Source organism: Capra hircus, chromosome 22 (genome assembly GCF_001704415.2).
Source record: "Capra hircus breed San Clemente chromosome 22, ASM170441v1, whole genome shotgun sequence".
NCBI lineage: Eukaryota > Metazoa > Chordata > Mammalia > Artiodactyla > Bovidae > Capra > Capra hircus.
Window position 1 is genome coordinate 27,288,124 of NC_030829.1, and position 23,780 is coordinate 27,311,903.

The 23,780-nt window shown below is 37.6% G+C and overlaps 1 protein-coding gene across 1 annotated transcript in view; it reads left to right on the forward strand.

Moving 5' to 3' along the window:
- Window positions 1-23,780, forward strand: part of CNTN3 (contactin 3) — a 293,100-nt gene that overhangs the window by 226,908 nt on the left and 42,412 nt on the right. Inside the window, exons 13-17 of the mRNA XM_018038478.1 lie at window positions 18,173-18,290; window positions 19,303-19,461; window positions 19,561-19,710; window positions 21,620-21,690; window positions 22,651-22,885. Of these exons, the coding sequence (XP_017893967.1) occupies window positions 18,173-18,290; window positions 19,303-19,461; window positions 19,561-19,710; window positions 21,620-21,690; window positions 22,651-22,885 (733 nt within the window). The remainder of the gene's footprint in view (window positions 1-18,172; window positions 18,291-19,302; window positions 19,462-19,560; window positions 19,711-21,619; window positions 21,691-22,650; window positions 22,886-23,780) is intronic.

Genomic DNA, 23,780 nt, shown 5'->3' on the forward strand with positions numbered 1-23,780 from the left:
TGCTGCTGCTAAGTCACTTCAGTCGTGTCCAACTTACTAGTGCTTCTCAAAAGCAAATAGTATCAACTCTAAAATTTTTTAAAACTTATCAACTACTGTGATACAAAATAAATTCACAAAAAGCAATAGACTTACTTATGTATCAACAATAACCAATGAAAAGTATAGTGGGACAAAAATATCCCTCAAAAGATAGATTAAAATACATGTTAATAATTTGCACAAGTACAAAAGGTCTAAATAAAGGCAGCTACAGTACTTTCTTAGGATGAATGGGTGGATGTAGAGAAAGACAGGGAAAGAATAATAAAAAACATCAGTGCTCCTAGATGAAATATAAGAGCTATATATTGTAAGGCTTTTCATTTTTCTTAGATTTTTCCATGGTTCCAAAATGACTATCAGTCAGATTCCACTTGGGACAATTCTGAGGTAAAGAAAAGTTTATGGTGTTCTGAAAGAAGAGTAATGACAATTTGTCAGCAGTTCCCAGGTTGTTTTCTGGAAGATACTGGTTCAGGTATGAATTGCTGGATAGGATTGGAATCATACATATAGTTACATCATTGAATCATCTGCACTCAAAATTCCAACTCTTGTAACCTGTTTCATTCTCCTATGAACTGTTGTTTATCTTTCTTTGCCTCATCTATAAAACTTTTGTCTACTCATCTATAAAACTAACATGATAATAGTACTTTATTCTAAGGTGTGCGTGAAATACTTAGACCAAATTGTGTCAGCTCTTGCTGCTGCTGTTGTTGCGGTTACTACAACTAGCAGTGCTTGTAGGGCTGTTTCTAAAGTATTCTCTAGGAAAACTGCAACAATTTACAGTTCCATCAGCAGAGCAGGAGGGCGCCTGTTTCCCCAGTCTTTTCACACATTTTTCCCTTGATGTTTTTAAATTAAAAAATTCCCAAGCAGATGGTTGAGAAGTGTTATCTCTTTATGAACTGTTTCTCATTTCTCAGAATAACAATAAAATTGAGAATCTTTCCATTTTGCTTATTAGTAACTTGGATACTTAAGGAAGATTCAGAATTATAACCAACTCCTCCAAATCAAGAAAATTTGGGGCTTAATACTGACTTATGAAATGCATGAAACTTCTGCAGAAAACAAACAAAAAAAAATTTACCTAATTTCTAGCTCAAGAAATTCACAAAAGCCCAGCTGCCTGAATTATTATACAGAAGAATATTCAAAAAATTATGTTAAATAGCAATAGAGAATGACTTTCCCAGATTGCAAAAGCAAAACACGTTGCTTCAAGACAACCATCAGCTAGATAAGACCTATTTTATTTCTGCTAGAAACAAAGTAATGATGTTGTTATTTGCATATAATAGATTTTTAATCTCACATATTTTTTGTGTCCCTTAGACAGTGTTCTCTTTAGGTCACAGCAGGAAATCCCTCACTTACACACAAATTCACAGTATGTACTGGCCATTCGCTGTTCTTCTTCCATACACCTTGCAGATTTGTATCCTCTGTTCATTTCTTCCATTAGAAGTCAGGTCTTTTGTTTTACAAATTTACAGTAGGTCTTTATATAGTCAGACTCTTAATTATATCTTAGTGTGATTCACTGGAAATGTCTTCTTTTAGTATGTCACTTTTGTGTTAAACTTGTCTCTTATTATATCACTCAGAATAAAACTTTTCATTTTCATGTAGTCAAAAAAAATCTGTATTGTTCTTTTCCTAACAGTTCTTCTAACTTTTCTTGGATTGAATGGAATATTCAAACTGTAGCAATTTGAAGGGGAATATGAAAATTTTAAAACTAGTATTCATGGAGAGTTACGTAAGAAAATTTGGGGAAGTTAGGCTAAGGGAGAGAAGTTAGAGAGGCTAATGCTATGGGAGAGAAACTGTGGGAGATATGCAGATATTTACAGAATATTTCAGGGAGATTTTGCTGTGAATTTCATATTGTTCCCCACATAACTTCTATAAAATGTCACCACTCCAATTTTTAGGAATTGAATTTTTCTCAGGGGTGAGGGTGTCTGTTGTTTACTATTGATCTTAGGACATATTGAGATTCCACCATCAGACCCATCCTCCAGTTAGCCAGTTGAAAACTATAAGCTACCACCAAAGAGATACTAATGTGTATGTTTGTATATCTATAAAAATGTTTGTATATATCCCAGCACATGAAAATCTAAATGCAGCTATGTACAGATACTTCTGAAAAATCTCTAAAGGAAGTTCTGAGTCAGTAATAATTCATTCAGTATTGCTTATAATTCTTTCAGATCCGCCATTGTAAATAACAGGTGTTTGCTTGTACCTATGATTTGCAAATTTAAAATATCTCATCTCTGGAGGTGAAGGAATGAACTAGCAGTTTGTAATTTTGGCTTTATTTTTGGGGTGAGACAAAGGTTCATGAATACATTCTGAAAAAGAAAACTTGTCAAAAATAGGCTTAAATCTAACAAATCCAATAAATGAACAAATCAGTCAAACCAAATGAGGAGGTAAATGGTATCTACTAATCATAGCAGTATCTTTTATTCATGATGACTTATTATTTTAAAAGCTTTGTTAGAAAATAATTATCATAATTCAACTATTTAAAGTGTACCATTAAACAGCTTTGGTATGTTTCAAAGAGATCTACCTCTATCATCATCATCCACTTTAGAGTGTCCTAACAACCCTTGGCATCCTATAATCTTTACTATCTCCATGCTGCTGCTGCTGCTGCTGCTGCTAAGTCACTTCAGTCATGTCTGACTCTGTGCAACCCCATAGATGGCAGCCCACCAGGCTCTACTGTCCCTGGGATTCTCCAGGCAAGAACACTGGAGTGGGTTGCCATTTCCTTCTCCAATGCATGAAAAGTGAAAAGTGAAAGGGAAGTCGCTCAGTTGTGTCCGACTCTTCACGACCCCCCACCAGGCTCCTCCATCCATGGGACTTGCCAGGCAAGAGTACTGGAGTGGGTTGCCATTGCTTTTTCCTTACTATCTCCATAGTTTTGCCTTTTTCCAGAATGTCCTATAGTTGGAATCACATGGTATATAGCCATTTTGGATTGACTTACTTTACTTAGTACTGTACATTTTTATTTCCTCCATATCTTTTAGTGGCTTAAGAGGTGGCTTTTTTTTTTTTTTTTTTTGTACTGGATATAATAGTGTATCCACTCACCTCCTGAAGGCCCCCTTGGTCACTTCCAAGTTTTTGACATTATGAATAAAGCTGTGTGCAGGTTTTATATGGACATAAGTTTTCAATCTGGTTAAACATCAAGGAGTAAGATTTCTAGGTCCTTTTTGTCGTTGTTGTTCAGTCACTCAGTCGTGTCCAACTCTTTGCAACCCCACAGACTGCAGCAGGCCAGGCTTCGCTGTCCTTCACTGTCTCCCAAAGCTTGTTCAAACTCTTGTCCATTGAGTCGATGATGCCATCCAACCATCTCCTCCTCTATTGTCCCTTTCTCTTCTTGCCCTCAGTATTTCCTAGCATCAGGGTCTTTTCCAAAGAGTTGGCTTTTTGCATCAAGTGACCAAAGTATTGGAGCTTCAGCTTCAGCATCAGTCCTTCCAGTGAATATTTAGGGTTGATTTCCTTTAGGAATGACTGGTTGATCTCCAGGGGCAGATCTCCAGGGAAATCTCAAGAGTCTTCCAGCACCACAGTTCTAAAGCGTCAATTCTTCAGCACTCAGCCTTCTTTATGGTCCAGCTCTCACATCTATATATGACTACTGAGAAAACCATAGCTTTGACTAGACAGACCTTTATCAGCAAAGTTGTGTCTCTGCTTTTTAATACACTGTGTAGGTTTGTCATCGCCTTTCTTCCAAGAAGCAAGTGTCTTTTAATTTCATGGCCGCAGTCACCATTCACAGTGATTTTGGAGCCCAGGGAAATAAATCTGTCACTGTTTCCACTTTTCCTCCATTTATTTCCCATGAAGTGATGAGACCTGATGCCATGATCTTAGCTTTTTAAATGTTGAGTTTTAAGCCAGCTTTTTCACACTCCTCTTTCACTTTCATCAAGAGGTCTTTGGTTGATGAAAAATTCCTCTTTGATTTCTGTCATAAGGATGGTGTCATCTGCGTATCTGAGGTTATTGATAGTTCCTCCTGGCAATCTTGATTCCAGCTTGTGCTTCATCCAGCCTGGAATTTTGCCTGATGTACTCTGCATATAAGTTAAATAAGCAGGGTGGTAATATACAGCCTTGAGGTACTCCTTTCCCAATTTGGAACCAGCCCATTGTTCTATGTCAAGTTCTAACTGTTGCTTCTTGACTTTCATACAGATTTCTCAGGAAGCAGGTATGGTGGTGTGGTATTTCTATCTCCTGAAAAATTTCCCATAGTTTGTTGTGATCCACACAGTCCAAGGTTTTAGCATAGTCAATGAAACAAGGTGTTTTTTCTGGAATTCTCTAGTTTTTTCTATGATCCTACATATGGCAAGAATATGTTTAATTTCACCTTCCTCCTAGCAGTGAATTGTTATTTTTAAAAATCTATTAGATCAATTAAGAATATTTTACTTATTTGTTTTCCAATGTTCTTCTTTTCTTATTTAGGCCTGTGTCATTTGTGTACTCTCTGGAGAGAGACCTGTGGTTTGATTTCAGATATAAATCTGGGAAATTCTCCATCACCACTGCTTCACATGTTATTTCTGTTCCTTTTTTTTTCCTTCTTCTCCTTCTGTTACCACCATTATACAGTTCTTAAGTATTTTCTTCTTTATTTTCAGTTGTTTCATCTTTTAAGTTTTGGAACACTTGATTGTCACACACACACACTTTATCCTCAAGCTTAGAGATTATTTTCTCAGCCATGTTTAGACTACTAATGAGCCCATCAAAGTCATTACTTATCTCTTTACAGTATTTTTGATCACTAGCTTTCTTTTGTTAAGAATGCTTTTCAAGGAGACTTTCTTCTCTACAGATCCTTGAGAAAACAGGTGCCTTGTCTTATACTGCTTCCTGTAGGTGATAGGAACTTGCCCTTCCACTTACACATTTATTTTTTAGTTTTTTTCCAGAATCTCCATTCCTCTGCTTACATTATCCATTTTTTGCATACTGCCTATTTTTTTCCATTAAATACCTTAGCATATTAATCATAGTTCTTTAAAATTTCTGGTCTGATAACTCCCATGTCTGATACCTGTTCTGATGTGTATTCAACCTCTTAATACTGTGTTTTTTGCATTTTAATATGCTGTGTAAGTTTTCTCTTGAAACCCATGAATGATGTACTGGCTGAAAGAAATGCAGTGAATAGGGCTTTACAAATATAGTGGGAAAGTATGGAAGTGAGAAGGGAGTATTCTCTAGTTATGTGTCTTGGTCCCATTGTTTTGGTGAACCTGTCCTCCTGAATTATCAGCTTCACCAGTTCTCTGTCTCCTCCTCACCCATTTGGCGAGACAGGATGGACTGCAGCTGTGTGTTTCCTTTCCCCCTTGTGGGAAGCTAGATTTGGGTATTTTTCTTAGAAAGAGGTGGTGGTGGTGTGTTGCTGTCATGTATGACTCTATGCGACCCCATAGACAAGATTTACTAGGCTATTATAAAACCCCAGCAGGTTAGGCTCTGGTAAAATAGCTTCTTCTGAAGGCAAAATTTGTTTTTTAAGAAGAATATAGTGCTGTGGCTTGTTGCAGAATGGTTCATTTTACCTCCCCCTCCCGGAAGTATGAGAAGATCTTCAATCATTATTCACTATGATGATCCAGTTGAGTTCCTGGAGGTAAAACTCAGAGAAGTGTGGGGAACCACCTATGTCCTGGGTTCCCAGGAGTGTTAGCTCTTAGACTTGTTCTGCTGACCCTCCAGAAATTCATCAGTCACAGTTCAGATTTCTCTACTCCAATACTGGCTTCTAGGGAAAGTTCTGCTGTTGGATTTCTGCTCCAGAACGTTGTAGTTCTCTGTATTTGCCTGTTGTCTCTCCATTTTAGAGGCAGTGGTTTTATTCTGTGACCTCACTTCTCTGTCAGATTTAAGAGGAGTTGCTTAGCTTTTTACTTGTTGTCAGAACAGAGTGATGACTGCTAAATTGTTTATACACCAGGTGAAAATCAGAAGTCAGGGTGATTGGTCGGTTTTTTAATTAGGTTATTTGACTTTTTATTATTGAGTTGTAATTGTCCATAGTGGCTTGGATTTTTATGTCTCAATTTCAGAAAGGAAATTACTCTACTTTACAAGGCATAATATTTAATTATACCATATAGTTGATCTGGACATGAAAAAGAAAGTGAAGAATAAATGGTTCATTTGGGGCAATTGAAAATTTTAGACACAAAACCCAGGAATTTTAGCTATTTTTTGTTACAGTAAATACTCTAATTTTGAAAACCATTTATTAATACTGACTTCAAAATTTTATTTTTTTTTATTTTTTTTTTTTTTTTTTTATTCTTACATGCTTAACATGAACTCCACCTTCCACAACATCCTCTGGTCATCCCGTGCACCACTCCAAGCATGCTGTATCCTAGATGATGCTTTTTACTAGAAAAATAGTCTAATGATGATATTTGACATCCAACCTTCTGTCTTTAATAGCTTACAGTGAATGATGTTGGATTCATGATCTCCAAAGAAGAAGAAGATTTAGCTTTGGGATCACTCAAGAGCTTTTGTATAGCAGAGTTTTATTAAAGTAAGAAAAGGGGCAGAGAAAGCTTCTGACATAGACATCAAAAGGGAGATGGAGAGTCCCCCCCTCACTAGTGTTAGCAAGGGTATTATATACTTTTTAATTGGTTATTACAATAGATCAAAAGAATGTATCAAGGTTGTAATGATCTTACTAGACCCACTCCCATAATATGCATTTTAAGATAACAGGATTAGTCAGAAGATTTTCAAGAAGGAGAAACTGTTCTCAAGCAAGATATATTGTTGTTATATAATCCTTAGTACAGAGTTTAAATGGAGTTGTTTGTTGCATAATCATCAGTTATGGAAAACATTTTATGTGATTAATTTATGTAACATTTTAAAATGTTTATGTGACTAAGACTAAGGAATGTAGAGAAAAAAAAAGGTGTTTGTCCTTTCCTCCTCCTTGAGACCTCCTTGGGGACCCTGGACTTCTTATCAACCTACCTAGGAATTGACTGTCTTAGTCTCTCATCTTTTTGTCATATTTTTAAATAAGACTTTGAGATTTTGGAGAAGGAAATGACAACCCACTCCAGTACTCTTGGATGGAGGAGCATGGTAGGCTACAGTCCATGGATTGCAAAGACACGACTGAGCGCCTTCACTTTCACTTTTCTTTCACTTTGAGATTTTAAAAATCTGTATTTCTGGAGTATCAGGAAAACTGTTGGAATATTTTGGTCTGAAGTCGTAATAAAGCTAGCATGATCACTTTGTGAACAACTCTCCTAGGAGAGAGTATAATTTTATTCTCTCTGACTGTGGGTATCTTTTCTCTGGCTTATCACACAGGCTACTGACATGAAAGGACATCTAGATCAGGGTTGTTGGAGTTTTTTACATCTATTTTGGTTTCTTGGCACAGTCAGCTTAAAACAACCCTGCAAGGATGAATTTTGATAAACAAAGACTACAAACACACCATTCTCCCTCTCTCAGAACTGCTGAAGGGAGGAAGCCAAGGAAAAGACAGAAAGTAAGAGGACCATTTTGTATAGTCTTCGTAGGTCACCTACCGTCAAAAGAGGCAGTATGGCAGCTACAGAATGGATCTGAAGGGACGTGGCTCATGGTGTTTTCCAAAAATGGCTGCACAAGCGCACGTTGCCCAGCTTGCTCTTCTTTCACTAAGACTTTGACACTGTTTCTCATCACGTGGTGAAATGAATGCCTCTCCTCTTAAACCCAGGTAGACCTTTGTGGCTTCCTTAACTGATAAAGGAAAAATAGGAGTGACGCTCTGTGATTGCTGAGGCTAGCTCATAAAAACGCATGCACTTCCACCTTGCTGTATTGGTACAGTTTTGCTTGGAATCCAGCCAGCATAATATGAGGAAGTACAAACAGGTAGACAGAGAGGTCTACCTTAAGAGCATGGCTGGGCTTCCACTCACTAGCCAACACCACTCAACAGTCATGTAAGCTGGTCTGCCTGTCCCCATTCAAGCTGCCCCAGCTAGAGGTTTACAGCTGAGATGAGCTGATGATCTCTGCTCAGATTACACATTGTTGAGTGGTGTAAATGACCATCATCTTTTTAAGCCACTAAATTTTGGGGGTAATTTATTACACACCAAAAGTAATTGGAACTAGGAAGTGAACGCAAGATATTTGGCACAAATTGCTTGCTCAAGTTTCCATGAAACAGTGGCTTTTTGTACCTTTGTATCAGTGGATTTCATTTTTTATGTGCTAACTTTATAATTCTACAAGGGACAGATCTACTCTGAGTATATTTTAAACCTCTCATATCAGGGTAAAAACAACAAAAAGAAAAAAGACATTTGCTCTGTGAGATGTGATTGCTACTCAAGGTATGCTCTTAGGTATTGTGACTTGAAACATCTTCATTCTTTGTCAGAATTGTCACATCAGTTCAGAGTAATCTTAGGGTGACTCATATTGACTAACTGTTTCTGTAGAAACCTATCCCTGTGTTGAATTATTTCAATGACTATTGGTTTTAGAATGACAACAAGTACATCAGTGCAATCTAATGTTAAGGAGATGAGCCTCGTGCTTGACCTATAGTACCTGTTTCACAAATATTACTTTCTCACCCATCCTCCAGAATGAAAATATGTACCTTAGCACTTACCTCTGCTTATAAATCCAGCACTAAACAACCTAAGTTGATGATTATTTTATGCATTTATTGACTGTAGAGCTTTAAACCTAGGGAGAAGATGTTGGTGACTGTCTTGAGCCTTTTAGTTCCAGGAGGAGTGAAGATGAAGAATATGAAATCTCAGGAGTTTAATGAGTTTTGATACTAGCTGATCATTAGATTTAGCTAAAAGCTCTCCATTTCTCATCCATCCTGATTTAACTGTTCTGGGATGTAGCTTCAAGAGTTCTGGTATGTTTATAAGGACTGTCCAGGTGAATTTATTGTATGACCAGTGTTGAGAACTACTGGCTTAATGATCTGAGTAGCCAAATGTTTTGCAAAGCACAGATAAGCTACCCAATAGGCAACATTAAACAAAGCAGAGTAAGATCCATGCTATTTTCAATTTTGTTTCAATCATTTAGGTTAAATCAATGAGAGTAATTCAGTATGGTGTTAGGTTTGTCACAAATGATTTTCCAATTCTTGTTAATCTGCCTTTTTAATTAAAAGAGCAAAGGTCACATTCTCAGAGACTTCGAAAATGTACATCTAGTGTCCATTTATATCATTGTGGACCATGTCTGTTTGCGTTATTTTCCATTTCTACCCTTTTCACTTTATCAGTTAACTATTATTTTGGTCAGCAGTGTTCCATGTTAGATAAAAGTACACATATGTCTGTGTTGACTTCTCTATAATTTAAGTTTAAGAAAGTTAAATAGTTTAAGAAAAAATTAAGTAAATAATAGAGCATTTTGTCCTGAGATGTGGCTTACCAAAAATGCAGAGGTGTCCTTCTAATGACTGAAGTTTAGGAAGCATTGAGGGAACAATCGCTTTGAGAACAGACACTAGGGATTGTGAGATCACCAGCTTCCAGTAAGATGCTCCATGAACACTACCCTGACCAGAAAAAAAACAAAAAAAATCCCCAGGTCGTTAATATGAGCTTGATGTTGAAATAGAAGCTGATACCTCTAAAGTAACTTGTGTATTGGATACAATTAAATATGTATCTGAAGGGTCTTTGACCAAGCTTTTATCTTCTGTATGTTGCTCTCACAATAGTTATGATAGGAGAAGCTGATATCTAAATCCTGTAAAGGATCAGTTCAGTTCAGTTGGTCAGTCGTGTCCAACTCTTTGTTTCCCCATGGACTGCAGCATGCCAGGCCTCTCTGTCTATCACCAAACTTATACTCAAAAGTTTACTTTTGGGTTTAGTCAAACTCATGTCCACTGAGTTGGTGATGCCATCCAACCATCTCATCCTCTGTCATCCCTTTCTCCTCTCTCCTTCAATCTTTCCCAGCATCAGGGTCTTTTCAAATGAGTCAGTTCTTTGCATCAGGTGGTCGTGGCCAAAGTACTGGAATTTCAGCTTCAACATCAATCCCTCCAATGAATATTCAGGACTGATTTCCTTTAGGATGGACTGGTTGATCTATTTGCAGTCCAAGGACTCTCAAGAGTCTTCTCCAACACCATAGTTCAAAAGTATCAATTCTTTGGTGCTCAGCTTTCTTTGTAGTCCAGCTCTCACATCCATGGATGACTACTGGAAAAACATAATTTTGGCTAGATAGACCATTGTTACCAAAATAATGTCTCTACTTTTTAATATACTGTCTAGGTTGGTGATAACTTTTCTTCCAAGGAGCAAGCATCTTTTAATTTCATGGCTGCAGTCACCATCTGCACTGATTTTGGAGCCCAGTCTGTCAATGTTTCCACTGTTTCCCCATTTATTTGCAATGAAGTGATGGGACCAGATGCCATGATCTTATTTTTCTGAATGCTGGCTTTTAAGCCACCTTTTTCACTCTCCTCTTTCACTTTCATCAAGAGGCTCTATAGTTCTTCACTTTCTGCCATAGGGTGGTGTCATCTGCATGTCTGAGGCTATTGATATTTCTTCTGGAAATCTTGATTCCAGCTTGCGCTTCATCCAGTCCAACATTTCTCATGATGTACTCTGCATTTAAGCTAAATAAGCAGGGTCACAATATACAGCCTTGACATACTCCTTTCAAATTTGGAACCAGTCTATTTTCCCATGCCCAGTTCTAACTGTTGCTTCTTGACCTGCATCCGGTTTCTCAGGAGGCAGATAAGATAGTCTGGTATTCCCATTTCATTAAGAATTTTCCACAGTTTGTTTTGATCCACACAGTCAAAGGCTTTGGTATAGTCAATAAAGCAGAAATAGATGTTTTTCTGGAACTCTATTGGTTTTTCAGTGTCCCAACAGATGTTGGCAATTTGACCTCTGGTTCTTTTGCCTTTTCTAAATCCAGCTTGAACATCTGGGAGTTCACAGTTTACATACTGTTGAAGCCTGGCTTGGAAAATTTTGAGCATTACTTTGTTAGTGTGTGAGATGAGTGCAGTTGTGCATAGTTTGAGGATTCTTTGGCATTGCCTTTCTTTGGGATTGGAATGAAAACTGATCTTTTGCAGGCCTGTGGCCACTGCTGAATTTTCCAGATTTACTGGCATATTGAGTGCTGCACTTTCACAGCATCATCTTTTAGGATTTGAAATAGCTCAACTGGAATTCCATCACCTCCACTAGCTTTGTTCGTAGTGATGCTTCCTAAGCCTCACTTGACTTCATATTCTAAGTCTGACTCTAGGTGAATGATCACACCATCGTGATTATCTGGGTCATGAAGACCTTTTTAGTACTGTTCTTCTGTGTATTCTTGCCACCTCTTCTTAATATCTTCTGCTTCTGTTAGATCCATACCATTTCTTTCCTTTATTGAGCCCATCTTTGCTTGAAAAGTTCCTTTGGTATCTCTAATTTTCTTGAAGAGATCTCTAGTCTTTCCCATTCTATTGTTTTCCTCCATTTCTTTGCATTGATCACTGAGGAAGGCTTTCTTATCTCTCCTTGCTATTGGTTGGAACTCTGCATTCAGATGGGCATATCTTTCCTTTTCTCCTTTGCCTTTTGCTTCTCCTCTTTTCATGGCTATTTGTAAGGCCTCCTCAGACAACCATTTTGCTTTTTTGAGTTTATTTTTCTTGAGGATGGTCTTAATCACTACCTCCAGTACAATGTCATGAGCTTCCATCCATAGCTCTTCAGGCACTGTGTCTATCAGATATAATACTTTGAATCTATAAAGGATCATTTATTCCAGTTTATTGGTACCAAAGAAACTGAAAAGTTTTTTGATGCAAACCAATTGCTTATTACTGCCCTAAGTATGACATCTATAGATAGCTTGGCATCAAAGTTTCAGACGAAACTATTAATGAATCAGATAAACTAATACTATTTCTAGTGTTAGGGCCTATCTTCATCTTTCAGTGGTTGCCAGTTATTTCTGTTCCTTGGGTGAGCTGTGTCCATCTGTAAAACAGGTGGCTGTGTCACAGCCATTTGGGCTGTGTGGGAAATAGATGGGGAAACAGTGGAAACAGTGGCAGACTTTATTTGTGGGGGCTCCAAAATCACTGCAGATGGTGACTGCAGCCATGAAATTAAAAGACGCTTACTCCTTGGAAGAAAAGTTATGACCAACCTAGATAGCATATTCAAAAACTGAGATATTACTTTGCCCACTAAGGTCCGTCTAGTCAAGGCTATGGTTTTTCCAGTGGTCATGTATGGATGTGAGAGTTGGATTATGAAGAAGGCTGAGCGCCGAAGAACTGATGCTTTTGAACTGTGGTGTTGGAGAAGACTCTTGAGAGTCCCTTGGACTGCAAGGAGATCCAACCAATCCATTCTGAAGGAAATCAGCCCTGGGATTTCTTTGGAAGGAATGATGCTAAAGCTGAAACTCCAGTACTTTGGCCACCTCATGCGAAGAGTTGACTCATTGGAAAAGACTCTGATGCTGGGAGGGATTGGGGGCAGGAGGAGAAGGGGATGACAGAGGATGAGATGGCTGGATGGCATCACTGACTCGATGGACGTGAGTCTGAGTGAACTCCAGGTGTTGGTGATGGACAGGGAGGCGTGGCGTGCTGTGATTCATGGGGTTGCAAAGAGTCGGACACGACTGAGCGACTGAACTGAACTGAACTGGGGGGACTTAATTTGGTTGGTCAGAAATACAAAGGTAATCACATCTGCTACCAATTCCGTCAAGGACCTTCACAGATAAAACCACCACTGAGGTTTCAGAAGTAAGCTATTGGTTACACTATTGCAAGGTTCCTGTGTATGATTCACATGCAATGTCAGGGCTTGGAAGACAACCCAGTTGCTGGGATGAATGATTAATATTGGAGTCTGTACAATAATAGGCTGAGTAAAAGTGATTTTAAAAAGAGAAGAAATTCTGTTCTACCTTGCCTTCCAAATTGTTTTCAAAGTACCTTTTTTCCCGCTTAAACTGGCAAATTATGCTTCTTGGCAGCCCAGCAGCAGCATTTATATCAAGAGTGCTTACTAGGGAATTAGTTTTTGCTGAAAATTTGTTTTATTGAAAGTTCATGTTATATTTGCAGGGTTCAAGAGGTTTTCCAAGTTCCAAGGTTTATTTTATACTTTGACTTTTAGCATGCTGTATATCTCGCAGTGTACTTTGAGCTTACCTGTATTTAGTGATGAGCTGTCTGCTTCCTTATCTTCACCTGGTGTGGGTTATTACGTAGTGTTTTTCTTTCAATACAGAGTGGTTTTTAAATTATATCAGAAATTTCATTACCATAATCACCTAAGAAAATATATGGGAAAATTAATAAACTTCTCTTCTAATTCATCTCATGCCCTCTGGACTTTTCCTTAGCATTTACTTCAAAGGTGATTTGGCTTAAAATCCATTTACTGTTTATACATGTAACATATTCTGTAAATATGATCTTTACTTGGAGAAATCTATGTAATTAGATGAACAAATAATTAGATAAGTAATTATTAATTACTTAGCAAAGCTCTTTGAGTTTTTTCAAGTATAATAAAAAATGTACTGTCATTAAGACATGAGTATGACCCTGAAATCAGCTACAGCAAAATTAAATGGAGCTTTTGGTAGTGGGGGAGGCTTATTCATTTGGATTTGTAAATTGATTATCCCCCTGACATACCCTATCCCTAGCACTCTCAAAGTAGACTATTTTCTCACCTGTCTTAGAGTCTCTGCATATGTGTAAGTCTCTTTTATAGACCATTTTTTCTAACCCTCTTTTGCTGGATAGCTTCTGTTCCTATTGCAGATATTAACTATCAATATATTGAGACTCCAGAAACTCATAGATTTGTCTGTGTACTTTGACCTTGCATTACACTGTACTTTTACATTGATTTGTAGTAGTCATTTGACTAATGGCCATCTTTCAGCTGTAAGCTCCATGAACATAAGGACTGTTTTCTTGTGGTTTTTTTCCCTCACCATTGTATCCCCACTGACTAAAGTATAGCCATTGTTTAATGAATATTTTTTGAACCAATGATCATATTTAAAAAGATAGTGCTTTTTAGAAAGAGCTACAATTCTTATGACTTAGGGAAATGTCTCCCTCATCTTAAAACCCTGTTTAACCTGTAGGAACAGGGCTCGTCTATTACTGAAAAGCTCCATTTTCAAGTAATGCTATGATCAGCAGCGTAGAAAAAGGACTTGCTTTCTGAAAGACTGAAATTATACTGCTGCAGTTTGAGGGCAACGTTTCAAGGGAAACAGGGATAGGGAAATGAAGATTTGCTTCTGTGTTGTTCTCATTCTAGTCCATTCTATTTGAGGTGAGGGGGAAGGAGAATTTAGGAAAACTGTATAAAGAAAGACTAAAACACTAATTTAAGAGATACTGAAGTAGAAGCTATTTTTATTCAAAGAGTTATTGTGCTCCTAAGAATTTATTCAAAGAGTATTAATGTTTGTAAGTTTCTTTACGTGAATTATGTTAACACTCAAGGGATTACAAGCTTGTTTCTAAATATTTCTAAATAATAGATGTAATTTTACTGATGACTGTATTGCAAAATAATCTATCAAGTGCTATTATACTACAAATAGACTAAGTCTACTTGGATTTTTTTGACACTCTTCTCCTATTATCTTTATTGTAATCAGTAATTAATTGCATGTATTTTAACCATTGACAGTGAAAACTAATGAGGACAAGACTGATTTGTTCAAAGTGAAACTTCCTTTTGGAATTCACTTGTCCTTTTTTATCTTTTTTTTTTTAATGTCTGGGAATAGTCATTTTCATTTTAATAAGAAAGTATCAAATGGTCTAATTAATAGTATTTTTCTTATTATTAAGCATTTTATTCTTGTGAAAGAAATAGAAGTTTAGAATTACAGCCATGTTTTTTGACCATTTCAACTATGGTCCTATTTACATTGGTGTTTTTAGAACCATAGTTACACATTAGAATAACTGCATCTTGAGAGCTATTATGTTCTCCCCCCAAACACACAAGCTATAAATGTATAGCCATTTTCACAAAAGGAACCCATTCAGGTAAATAACAGTGAAATCCAGAAGCAATGGAACCCCTATTCCAGAAGTCCTAGTGATTGCTTCATTGCAGTACTAAATATCCCACCAAAGATAGTGACAACCCAGATTTATAATATGATAGGTCAGTATCATTTTACTCTTTTCTATCTGATTTATATCTTTTATTTATGTTGAGACTTGGCTGTGCATTATCTGTGTAGTTATAGTTCATTGATTTTCATGGTCTATTAGTATTTCGTTAAATGAATATTTCACTGCTTATTAAGCTGCTTTATTGTGATGGACGTTAGATTGTTTTCATCCTTTAGCTATTACGGTTAGTACTACCACAGACATTCTTATAAATGTCTTTGGTGAGCATATGCACACATATCTGTAAAGTATGTAATAGGGGTGAAACTGCCGGATTATAGATTATGCTTATATCCTGCCTTAGTAGATATTTCTAAACAGAGTTCCAGAGTAATTGCACCAGTATGCACTCCCATAAGTAATAATAAGAGTTCCGGTTGCTCCACATCCTCGGTAGGACTGGAAATTTCTTTCCTTTTTCATTCTGAGGTTGTGTATATATGGTATGTGCCATGCGATTTATTGAACCTTTATTAAATAAACTTCCATAAATTTGTAAATGTAACTTTTTTCATACATACGCACACATAAAACCGTAACTTAGATTTCTATCTTAGAGAGCAGAGGTTACATATAAGGCACTTCTCTAACCTCAAGTGAATCATATATGGCAAGCATTTAATGAAATTTTGTTAAGATCAGTATGATGCTAAAGCTGAAACTCCAGTACTTTGGCCACCTCATGTGAAGAGTTGACTCATTGGAAAAGACTTTGATGCTGGGAGGGATTGGGGGCAGGAGGAAAAGGGAACCAGAGAGGATGAGATGGCTGGATGGCATCACCAACTCGATGGACGTGAGTCTGAGTGAACTCCAGGAGATGGTGATGGACAGGGAGGCCTGGCGTGCTGCGATTCATGGGGTCGCAAAGAGTCGAATACGACTGAGCGACTGAACTGAACTGAACTGAACTGACTCTTTAACTGCTTCATTAAAAGACAATAAATAAGGTGAGAGAGAAAAAGTGCTAAAAGAGGAATAATATAAATTTAGTCTACTGAGAAAGACAAAAATTAAGGACAGGATCCTTCTTAGTTTTTGTTGCATTTTATTTTTCATTAATGTATTCATCCACTCAATTTCATGTTGGTTCTGAAAGAAAAACTCAATTGTTCCTTGTCTGCATGTTCATTGCTTCTGTTTTCACTCTCAGTGTAAAAAATAATTAAAAGCTATATTTCTCTTGATCATGAGCCTAGCTATATTTCTTCAGGAAGATGGTTTGGGTATTACATAAACTAGCTAAGCTATGTCTCTCTTCGCCTATCAATACCGAAATGAACAGAAATGACAAACCCAGCATCAGTCTCTTTTTTTTTTTTTTTAACTTCTTCAGGAAACAAAACCAGCTTATATGCCTAGAAACTGTATTCATGAATCTACGGACATAAAGAAAATCCTGCTTTCAGCCCCTTTTTACCCAACTGCTTTCAAAATAAGCAAATAAACACAGGAAATAATAACAGCTTACCCTAATGCCTTAATGGAATTTAATCGTTTAACAGTTCTTACTTCACTGAAAAGAAGAGATTTCTATAGAAATGATAATCAACCTCCTGTGAGGATATGGAGCTCATAAAACCTGAGAGTTTCTAAAGGTCAGCAAGCATTGAAGGTTTTGTCCTAGGGATAAATTTCTAAATAACCCTGAGGAGAAAGAGAGAGAGAGAGAGAAAGGAAAAAGTTTAACCTGATGAAAGTAAAATGTGCAAACTTAACAGTTTCTGGATTATTATTTAATTACAGCCATCAATCACCTCACATCTGTCTGTTCCCAGTACTCAAGAAAATCATGCTAAAGCCATACGGTCCAAACCATCAGAGAAAGTATAGACCCCATTAAGAGTCCTAAGGATTTGAAGCAATATTTAAGAAATCACCCTAGAGAAGATCTTGGGAAATTACCTAAAAACAAGATAGTGGAATCCATCTTTCAACAAATACTAGGAAAACCCAAAAGTAAAATTATCCTTTTAATGTATAAGACAAACCACTCATTGCTTCCTTATCTGTACAGTTTACAGATTTTCCGAGTAAGTGATCCTTTTCAAAAGGCTTTGCTTTCCAAATTATTTTATTTCAATACATATTTTACTAATGCATGAAACTGGCCTGCAGTTAGTCATTTTATGAACATGATTTTACTTCTTTTAAAATGAAGACTATTTGAAGTTGCGCTTTTAGAAATACATTTGTTTCATTAATTGGCACTGGGGAACACCAGCCAGTGTCTTTATGGGCAGCTATTATTTTTTGGTTTAAGATGTTTAATTTCTTCTTATTGAGGGGTTCATACTGACTGTCCCTAAATTCTGTAGCAAAAGAATTAAACAGCATTACGCTTTTTAAGCTTCAAAGAGCTCAGAAAAGTGTCTCAACCGTGGTAATCCCCTTGTCGTGCTGCATTTATCTCCCACCAGATACCTAAATGCTTCCCTCTTCTTCTCAGGCAGATCATTGCAGAGAGGCTGGAACAAGAGAAAAGAGTTGAGCTGGTACTGAGCAGTGGATATAAAAAGAAGTGTCACCCTAGTGGAAGTAAATAGACTCTGAGACTGTAATCTCTGCCCTTATTTATCTGTGAAACCATAAATGCTCAGGGGAAAGCTTGTCATTTATTTAGCTACAGAAACCTATGTCTGTAGTCATGTATGGTTTTTAACTAGTTTTTATTTCCATACTTTCCATTGGAGCAATCTTCTGTTTTGTAACCACCTAGGTCTTCTCTCTAAATAGGGTTTTGTCCCAATGGTGTTATTGAATGGCCTTTAAGGTTCTCTGTGTTTTCTGAATAATAATATGTTCATTACCTGTGTTTTTCAACAGAGTTCATCAGGTGATTTAATGATCAGAAACATTCAGTTGAAGCACAGTGGAAAATATGTTTGTATGGTGCAGACAGGGGTGGACAGCGTTTCATCTGCTGCTGACCTCATAGTAAGAGGTAAGCATTAATGGCTCAGTGTTTTGTTTTGTTTTGTTTTTAAACATGTTAACTGAGCCTTCCTTGCTGAAGAAAAAACCATGATGAGATAGCAATGCTATGCTAAGTCGCTTCAGTCGTGTCCAACTCTATGCAACCCTATGGACGGCAGCCCACCAGGCTCCTCTGTCCACAAGATTCTCTAAGCAAGAATACTGGAGTGGGTTGCCATTTCCTCCTCCAGAGATAGCAATATGAGCATGCAAATTATAATATTGATTTGATCCCCACCCCACCCAAACAGACCAGAAGATGTACCAATGAGGACTGATGCTAATTCAAAGAAATAAAAATCTCAATTCTGTCATTCCAATAGCTCTCACAGTAATAAGCATTCCACAGCTGCTGCCAAGCTGATGTGTTTTTGAACATGTCATTAATTCAGTGATGGTGTTTAATGTGAAAGAGAATAGTGATAGAGTATGTGTGTGTGTACTTCCAAAAAACCAGGATCATCCAGAATGCCTGAGAAAATTTGCCAATCTGAGCTACTGTCCAAAGTACTGATTTGCTACTGGGCTGAAAAATGACCCAGAGTGCATTGTAGAATAAAACAGCTCTAGATAACAAACTGGAAACTACAGAGATGTCCCAGGAGGTTAAAAAAAAAAAAAGGTTTCACACAAAAGTGAAGGTTATTGAATTTGGAAAGGTACAGGAATCCTGCCAAACAGAGGACTCAAAAAGCAGATGTCATTTGCAGTCGTGGAGTATTATGCCTTTGGAATTCATGGCTCAAAATCCAGATTAAATATCTAACAACAGGAATGCAAAAGAAAGAAAATGGTTGTTTTATTGCCAGGGAAATTTCCTTTTGCCATAAGTGCTTTTGAAATCGGGATCCACTGGGGTGTCTTGAGGTGTCATGTGTCAGGAGGCAGGTTCTTCACTTTGGTTTATGGAATTGCTGACTAGAGTCAGACGTGGCTGAGTGACTGAACTGAACTGTTCTTTGCATTTTTGCCTTCCATAGGTTCACCTGGGCCACCAGAGAGTGTGAAGGTAGATGAAATTACAGACACAACAGCCCAGCTCTCTTGGAAAGAAGGCACAGACAACCATAGCCCAGTTATAGCCTATTCTGTCCAGGCGAGGACTCCCTTCTCCGTGGGTTGGCAAACGGCCACAACAGGTAAAGGGGGTGAGGCAGATGCCACTGGCACAAATGAATGGATTTCAGATCAACCCTGAGATGCGCAAACGTTTACCTCTCTGAAATATTCCTTTGTAGTGCCTGAGGTCATTGATGGGAAAACACACACAGCTACGGTAGTCGAGTTAAATCCATGGGTGGAGTACGAATTTCGGGTTGTAGCCAGTAACAAAATCGGAGGTGGAGAACCCAGTTTACCCTCAGAAAAAGTAAGAACTGAAGAGGCAGGTTAGTGTTTTTGTTTTCTGAGTCTTGGCTTCATAGGTCTTCCTCGGTGTGTGTTTCCACTTCTCTTGCCCTCGATCCCCAGGCCAGCAGGGGTTCAGCCTCAGTAATGCCTCGTTGCAATTATCTGACCTATCTCACGGCAAACTGGCCATATGGCGTTTGTCAAAAGACACACGTGTAAGTGAATCTGATGTAGTGTGACATTTGCGAGAGTTCAGTCCAGCGCCAGCCTTCATTGGTGCATGTAGAGTGACTATGTTTTTGTCACTTAAGGTTATAATTACTATCTGAGATCGTCACCCTGTTAACAGGGGAAGTGCTGTTTTCATTTATAACAAGCATTGACAAATTGGTAGGATAATGACTTTTGGGAGATCAGCTGCTAGGAAATCTCATTCTGCCCTCCAAGCTCAGTGAATGAGCTTAAGTGATTGATGAATAGGTACATTTTGGCTCCTTGAGTATTAAATTAAGAGAGAATTATTTTTAAAATTTTCATGAGGGGTAACTATTAATATTAACCATAAGACCCCTTGGTAATGCTAAAAACAGCCTAACATTGAAACCGCAGAACAGAAAGTGTGTATGGTATCACGTTATTGAGGCATCAGACAGAATTTAAGACTTTCCTTTTCAGAATCTGTAGTGTTAAGACTAAAATTATGTTTGAAATACAGCCGATGTATCACTTTGGAACAAAGCCAAGATGGAAGTCATGGAATATATTTGAGTAATTTTAATGATGCTTTTCCACTTAGGACAATGCATAGAATGTTCGTGCCTGGGATTATGATAAACTGGGGAGTCACATCCGTCTTGAGACTCTGTTCATTTATTCACAGAAATATGGTTAGAAAGTATCTACTGTGTGCTGAGCACTTTCTAGGTACAGTGGGTACAGTTGTGAACACAACAAGGACCTACCTTTAGGTATCTTATGCTCTAGATGTGTCGTGAGATTTATAAAACATAAATTTCTATTAGTGAGAAATCTAATGCCTGTGTGAGATTCATAAAAGAACAGGATTTGAAGATTTCAATGTGAGTCATTTTTATATAAAGCCGGTGTTCTGAGAACTCTATCTTTGCTTAGAGTAGTCACAAGCTAAATGTTCATGCTTACATGGATAGGCCTAGAGATTATCATACCAAGTAAAATTAAGGCAGAAAGAAAGGCAGATTATCATATGATATTACTTATATGTGGACTCTAAAATCATGGTACAAATGAACTGATTTATAAAACAGAAATAGATTCACAGACATAGAAAAGAAATGTTCCCTAAGGGAGAAGGAAAGGGGCAGGATAAATTAGAAATTTGGGATTAACAGATACACACTACTATATATAAAATAGATAAGCAACAAGGGCCTACTATATACAGGGAACTGTATTCAATATCTTACAATAACTATAAGGGAAAAGAATCTGAAAAAAAAATATATATATATGCGTGTACATATGTATGTATATATGTCTATAACTGAATCACTTTGCTGTACACCTAAAACATTGTTAACCAACTATATTTCAATTAAAAAGAAGTAACTTTGATGCTTGCGAAAAAAAATTCCCATGCTGGATTGATTTATCATAATCCCTCATGAAACGCTTTTTCTCATTTTATTAACCTTCATATTGAGTAATTTTTTCTTACTGTTTGAAATATTTGAATCTTTACTAATTTTATGCAAATGTAAATCATGTGATTATCTCCCCAAAAGATAAATATATTCAGATATACACACATACATATTGCATGTATATATGTATATATGCGCATGCACACACACGTAATATGTCAATTGTAGAATTATTCAGATTAAAAGCAAACAATGTTGAGTCTTCCTTCAGATAAATATTACCAAATGTGAGTAGGGTTTCATTTCTTCTCTCTAACCTGTGTAGTGCCAGAAGTGCCTCCTTCAGAAGTCAGTGGAGGAGGTGGGAGCCGGTCTGAACTGGTGATCACCTGGGATGTAAGTGTCTGGGCAGCGTCTGCCCCCTTAGGGTGATGGTCTTCCCACAGCCATGGCTTCCTGGGTGATGCTCGTGGTGCTAGTGATGGTGTTAGAACTATTAATACTGGCTCATATTTTTTAATATTCACTTTGTGTTATTTTCTGTTCCTAGCATTTTGCATTTAACTTTTTTTTTTCATTTTATCCTCACAACATTTTTTTTTTTTTTAGGTTAAAAACACTAAGGCATAGAGATACTAAATAATTTGCCCAAGGCCATCTGGCTGGGGATGAGTCAAGTCTTGACTGTTGACTCTGGAGCTGTTCCCCCACTGATAATGCACACGCCACTGCTCTAGACAATGCTGCTTTCTGGCCATCCTCTCAGCCCTTGCTTTATGTCATAATTAGGAAAAATGTTAACTAACAAAGCCAGAAGGCTCTAAAGTTGTCTTTATTTTTTGAAGACGTTGATGGAGAAATAAGAAGTCCAGAGATCATGGAGTATCAATAGAAATTTTTGACATGATGGAAATACAGCTTTGAGTTTAAAACGTTGTTTTTACTTTCTTTTTTAAAGTTTTGCTCTTGTACTGAATTATCATGTCCATATATAATTTTTTCTGTAAGATCAACATTAGGGAGGAGATGATTTTTATTTAATTTAGAGATGCAGTATTTCAACTGAAAGTATATCTTCATTACTCAGAACTCAAATTGGGGCTACAGGATGCTCAAAAATCTAAATTATTATGGAAAATTCTAGTTAGTTATCTAGATGGCTATGAAAGAGTGGCATGTGTCTATTTTAAAGCAGCTCACTGTCTCCCTGTCCCTTTTCTCCTTTCGTAATCCAGCCACTCGGTACAATGAAGATTATTATTTGATGACTTTTAGAAAAGACTCCGCATTATAGCTGAATTTATTTTTGCCTTGCCCTCATGTGAAAGTGTGATTTAGTATGTCTTCCCTTTATAGCCAGTCCCTGAAGAACTACAGAATGGTGAAGGTTTTGGGTATGTTGTTGCTTTCCGCCCTCTTGGAGTAACCAACTGGATCCAGACAGTGGTCACATCTCCTGATACCCCAAGATACGTCTTTAGGAATGAAAGCATCCTGCCATTTTCACTGTATGAAGTTAAAGTGGGTGTGTATAACAACAAAGGTGAAGGACCGTTTAGCCCAGTGACAACAGTTTTCTCTGCAGAAGAAGGTATGGAAAGGCTATTAATGATTTTTCAACTTTACAATGACGTGAAGTGGGCCACATATTCAGTGGAGATTTTACTTTGGTTCAGTCTTTTCCTGGGCTGGTGATACGCAGTCAAATAATGTATCAGGGTGTTGGGCAGCCGTAGACACAGCTCCTAGTTGGCCAGGCTACCACAGGGGTCAACAGTGGATACACGTATGACCATTCTGTACCATTTAACCATTCTCCGTTCTGTTTTTCACTTTCAGTACAGTAGCTAATAAATTACACGAGATGTTCAACATTTTATTGTAAAATAGGCCTTGTATTACATGATTTTGGCCAACTGGAGGCTACTGTTTAAGATAGGCTAAGCTAAGCTAGAGCTTCTCTGGTAGTTCAGCTGGTAAAGAATCTGCCTTCCTACAATGCAGAAGACCCCGGTTTGATTATTGGGTTGGGAAGATCCCCTGGAGAAGGGTCAGGCTGCCCACTCCAGTATTCTTGGGCTTCACTGGTGGTTCAGACAGTAAAGAATCTGCCTGCAATGTGGGAGACCTGGGTTGGGAAGATCCCCTGGAGGAGGGCATGGTAGCCTAGTCTAGTATTCTAGATTGGAGAATCCCCATGACCAGAGGAGCCTGGGTAGGCTACAATCCATGGGTTGCAAAGGGTAGGACATGACTAAGCAACTAAGCACACAGTACAGGCTAAGCTATGCCCTTCAGTATATTCGGTGTATTAAATGCATTTTCAACTTACATTTTTGACTGACAGTGTGTTTGTTGATATGTAAGTGAAGTCGCTCGGTCGTGTCTGACTCTTTGCGACTCCATGGACTGTAGCCTACCAGAGTCCTCCATCCATGGAATTTTCCAGGCAAGAGTACTGAAGTGGGGTGCCATTTTCTTCTCCA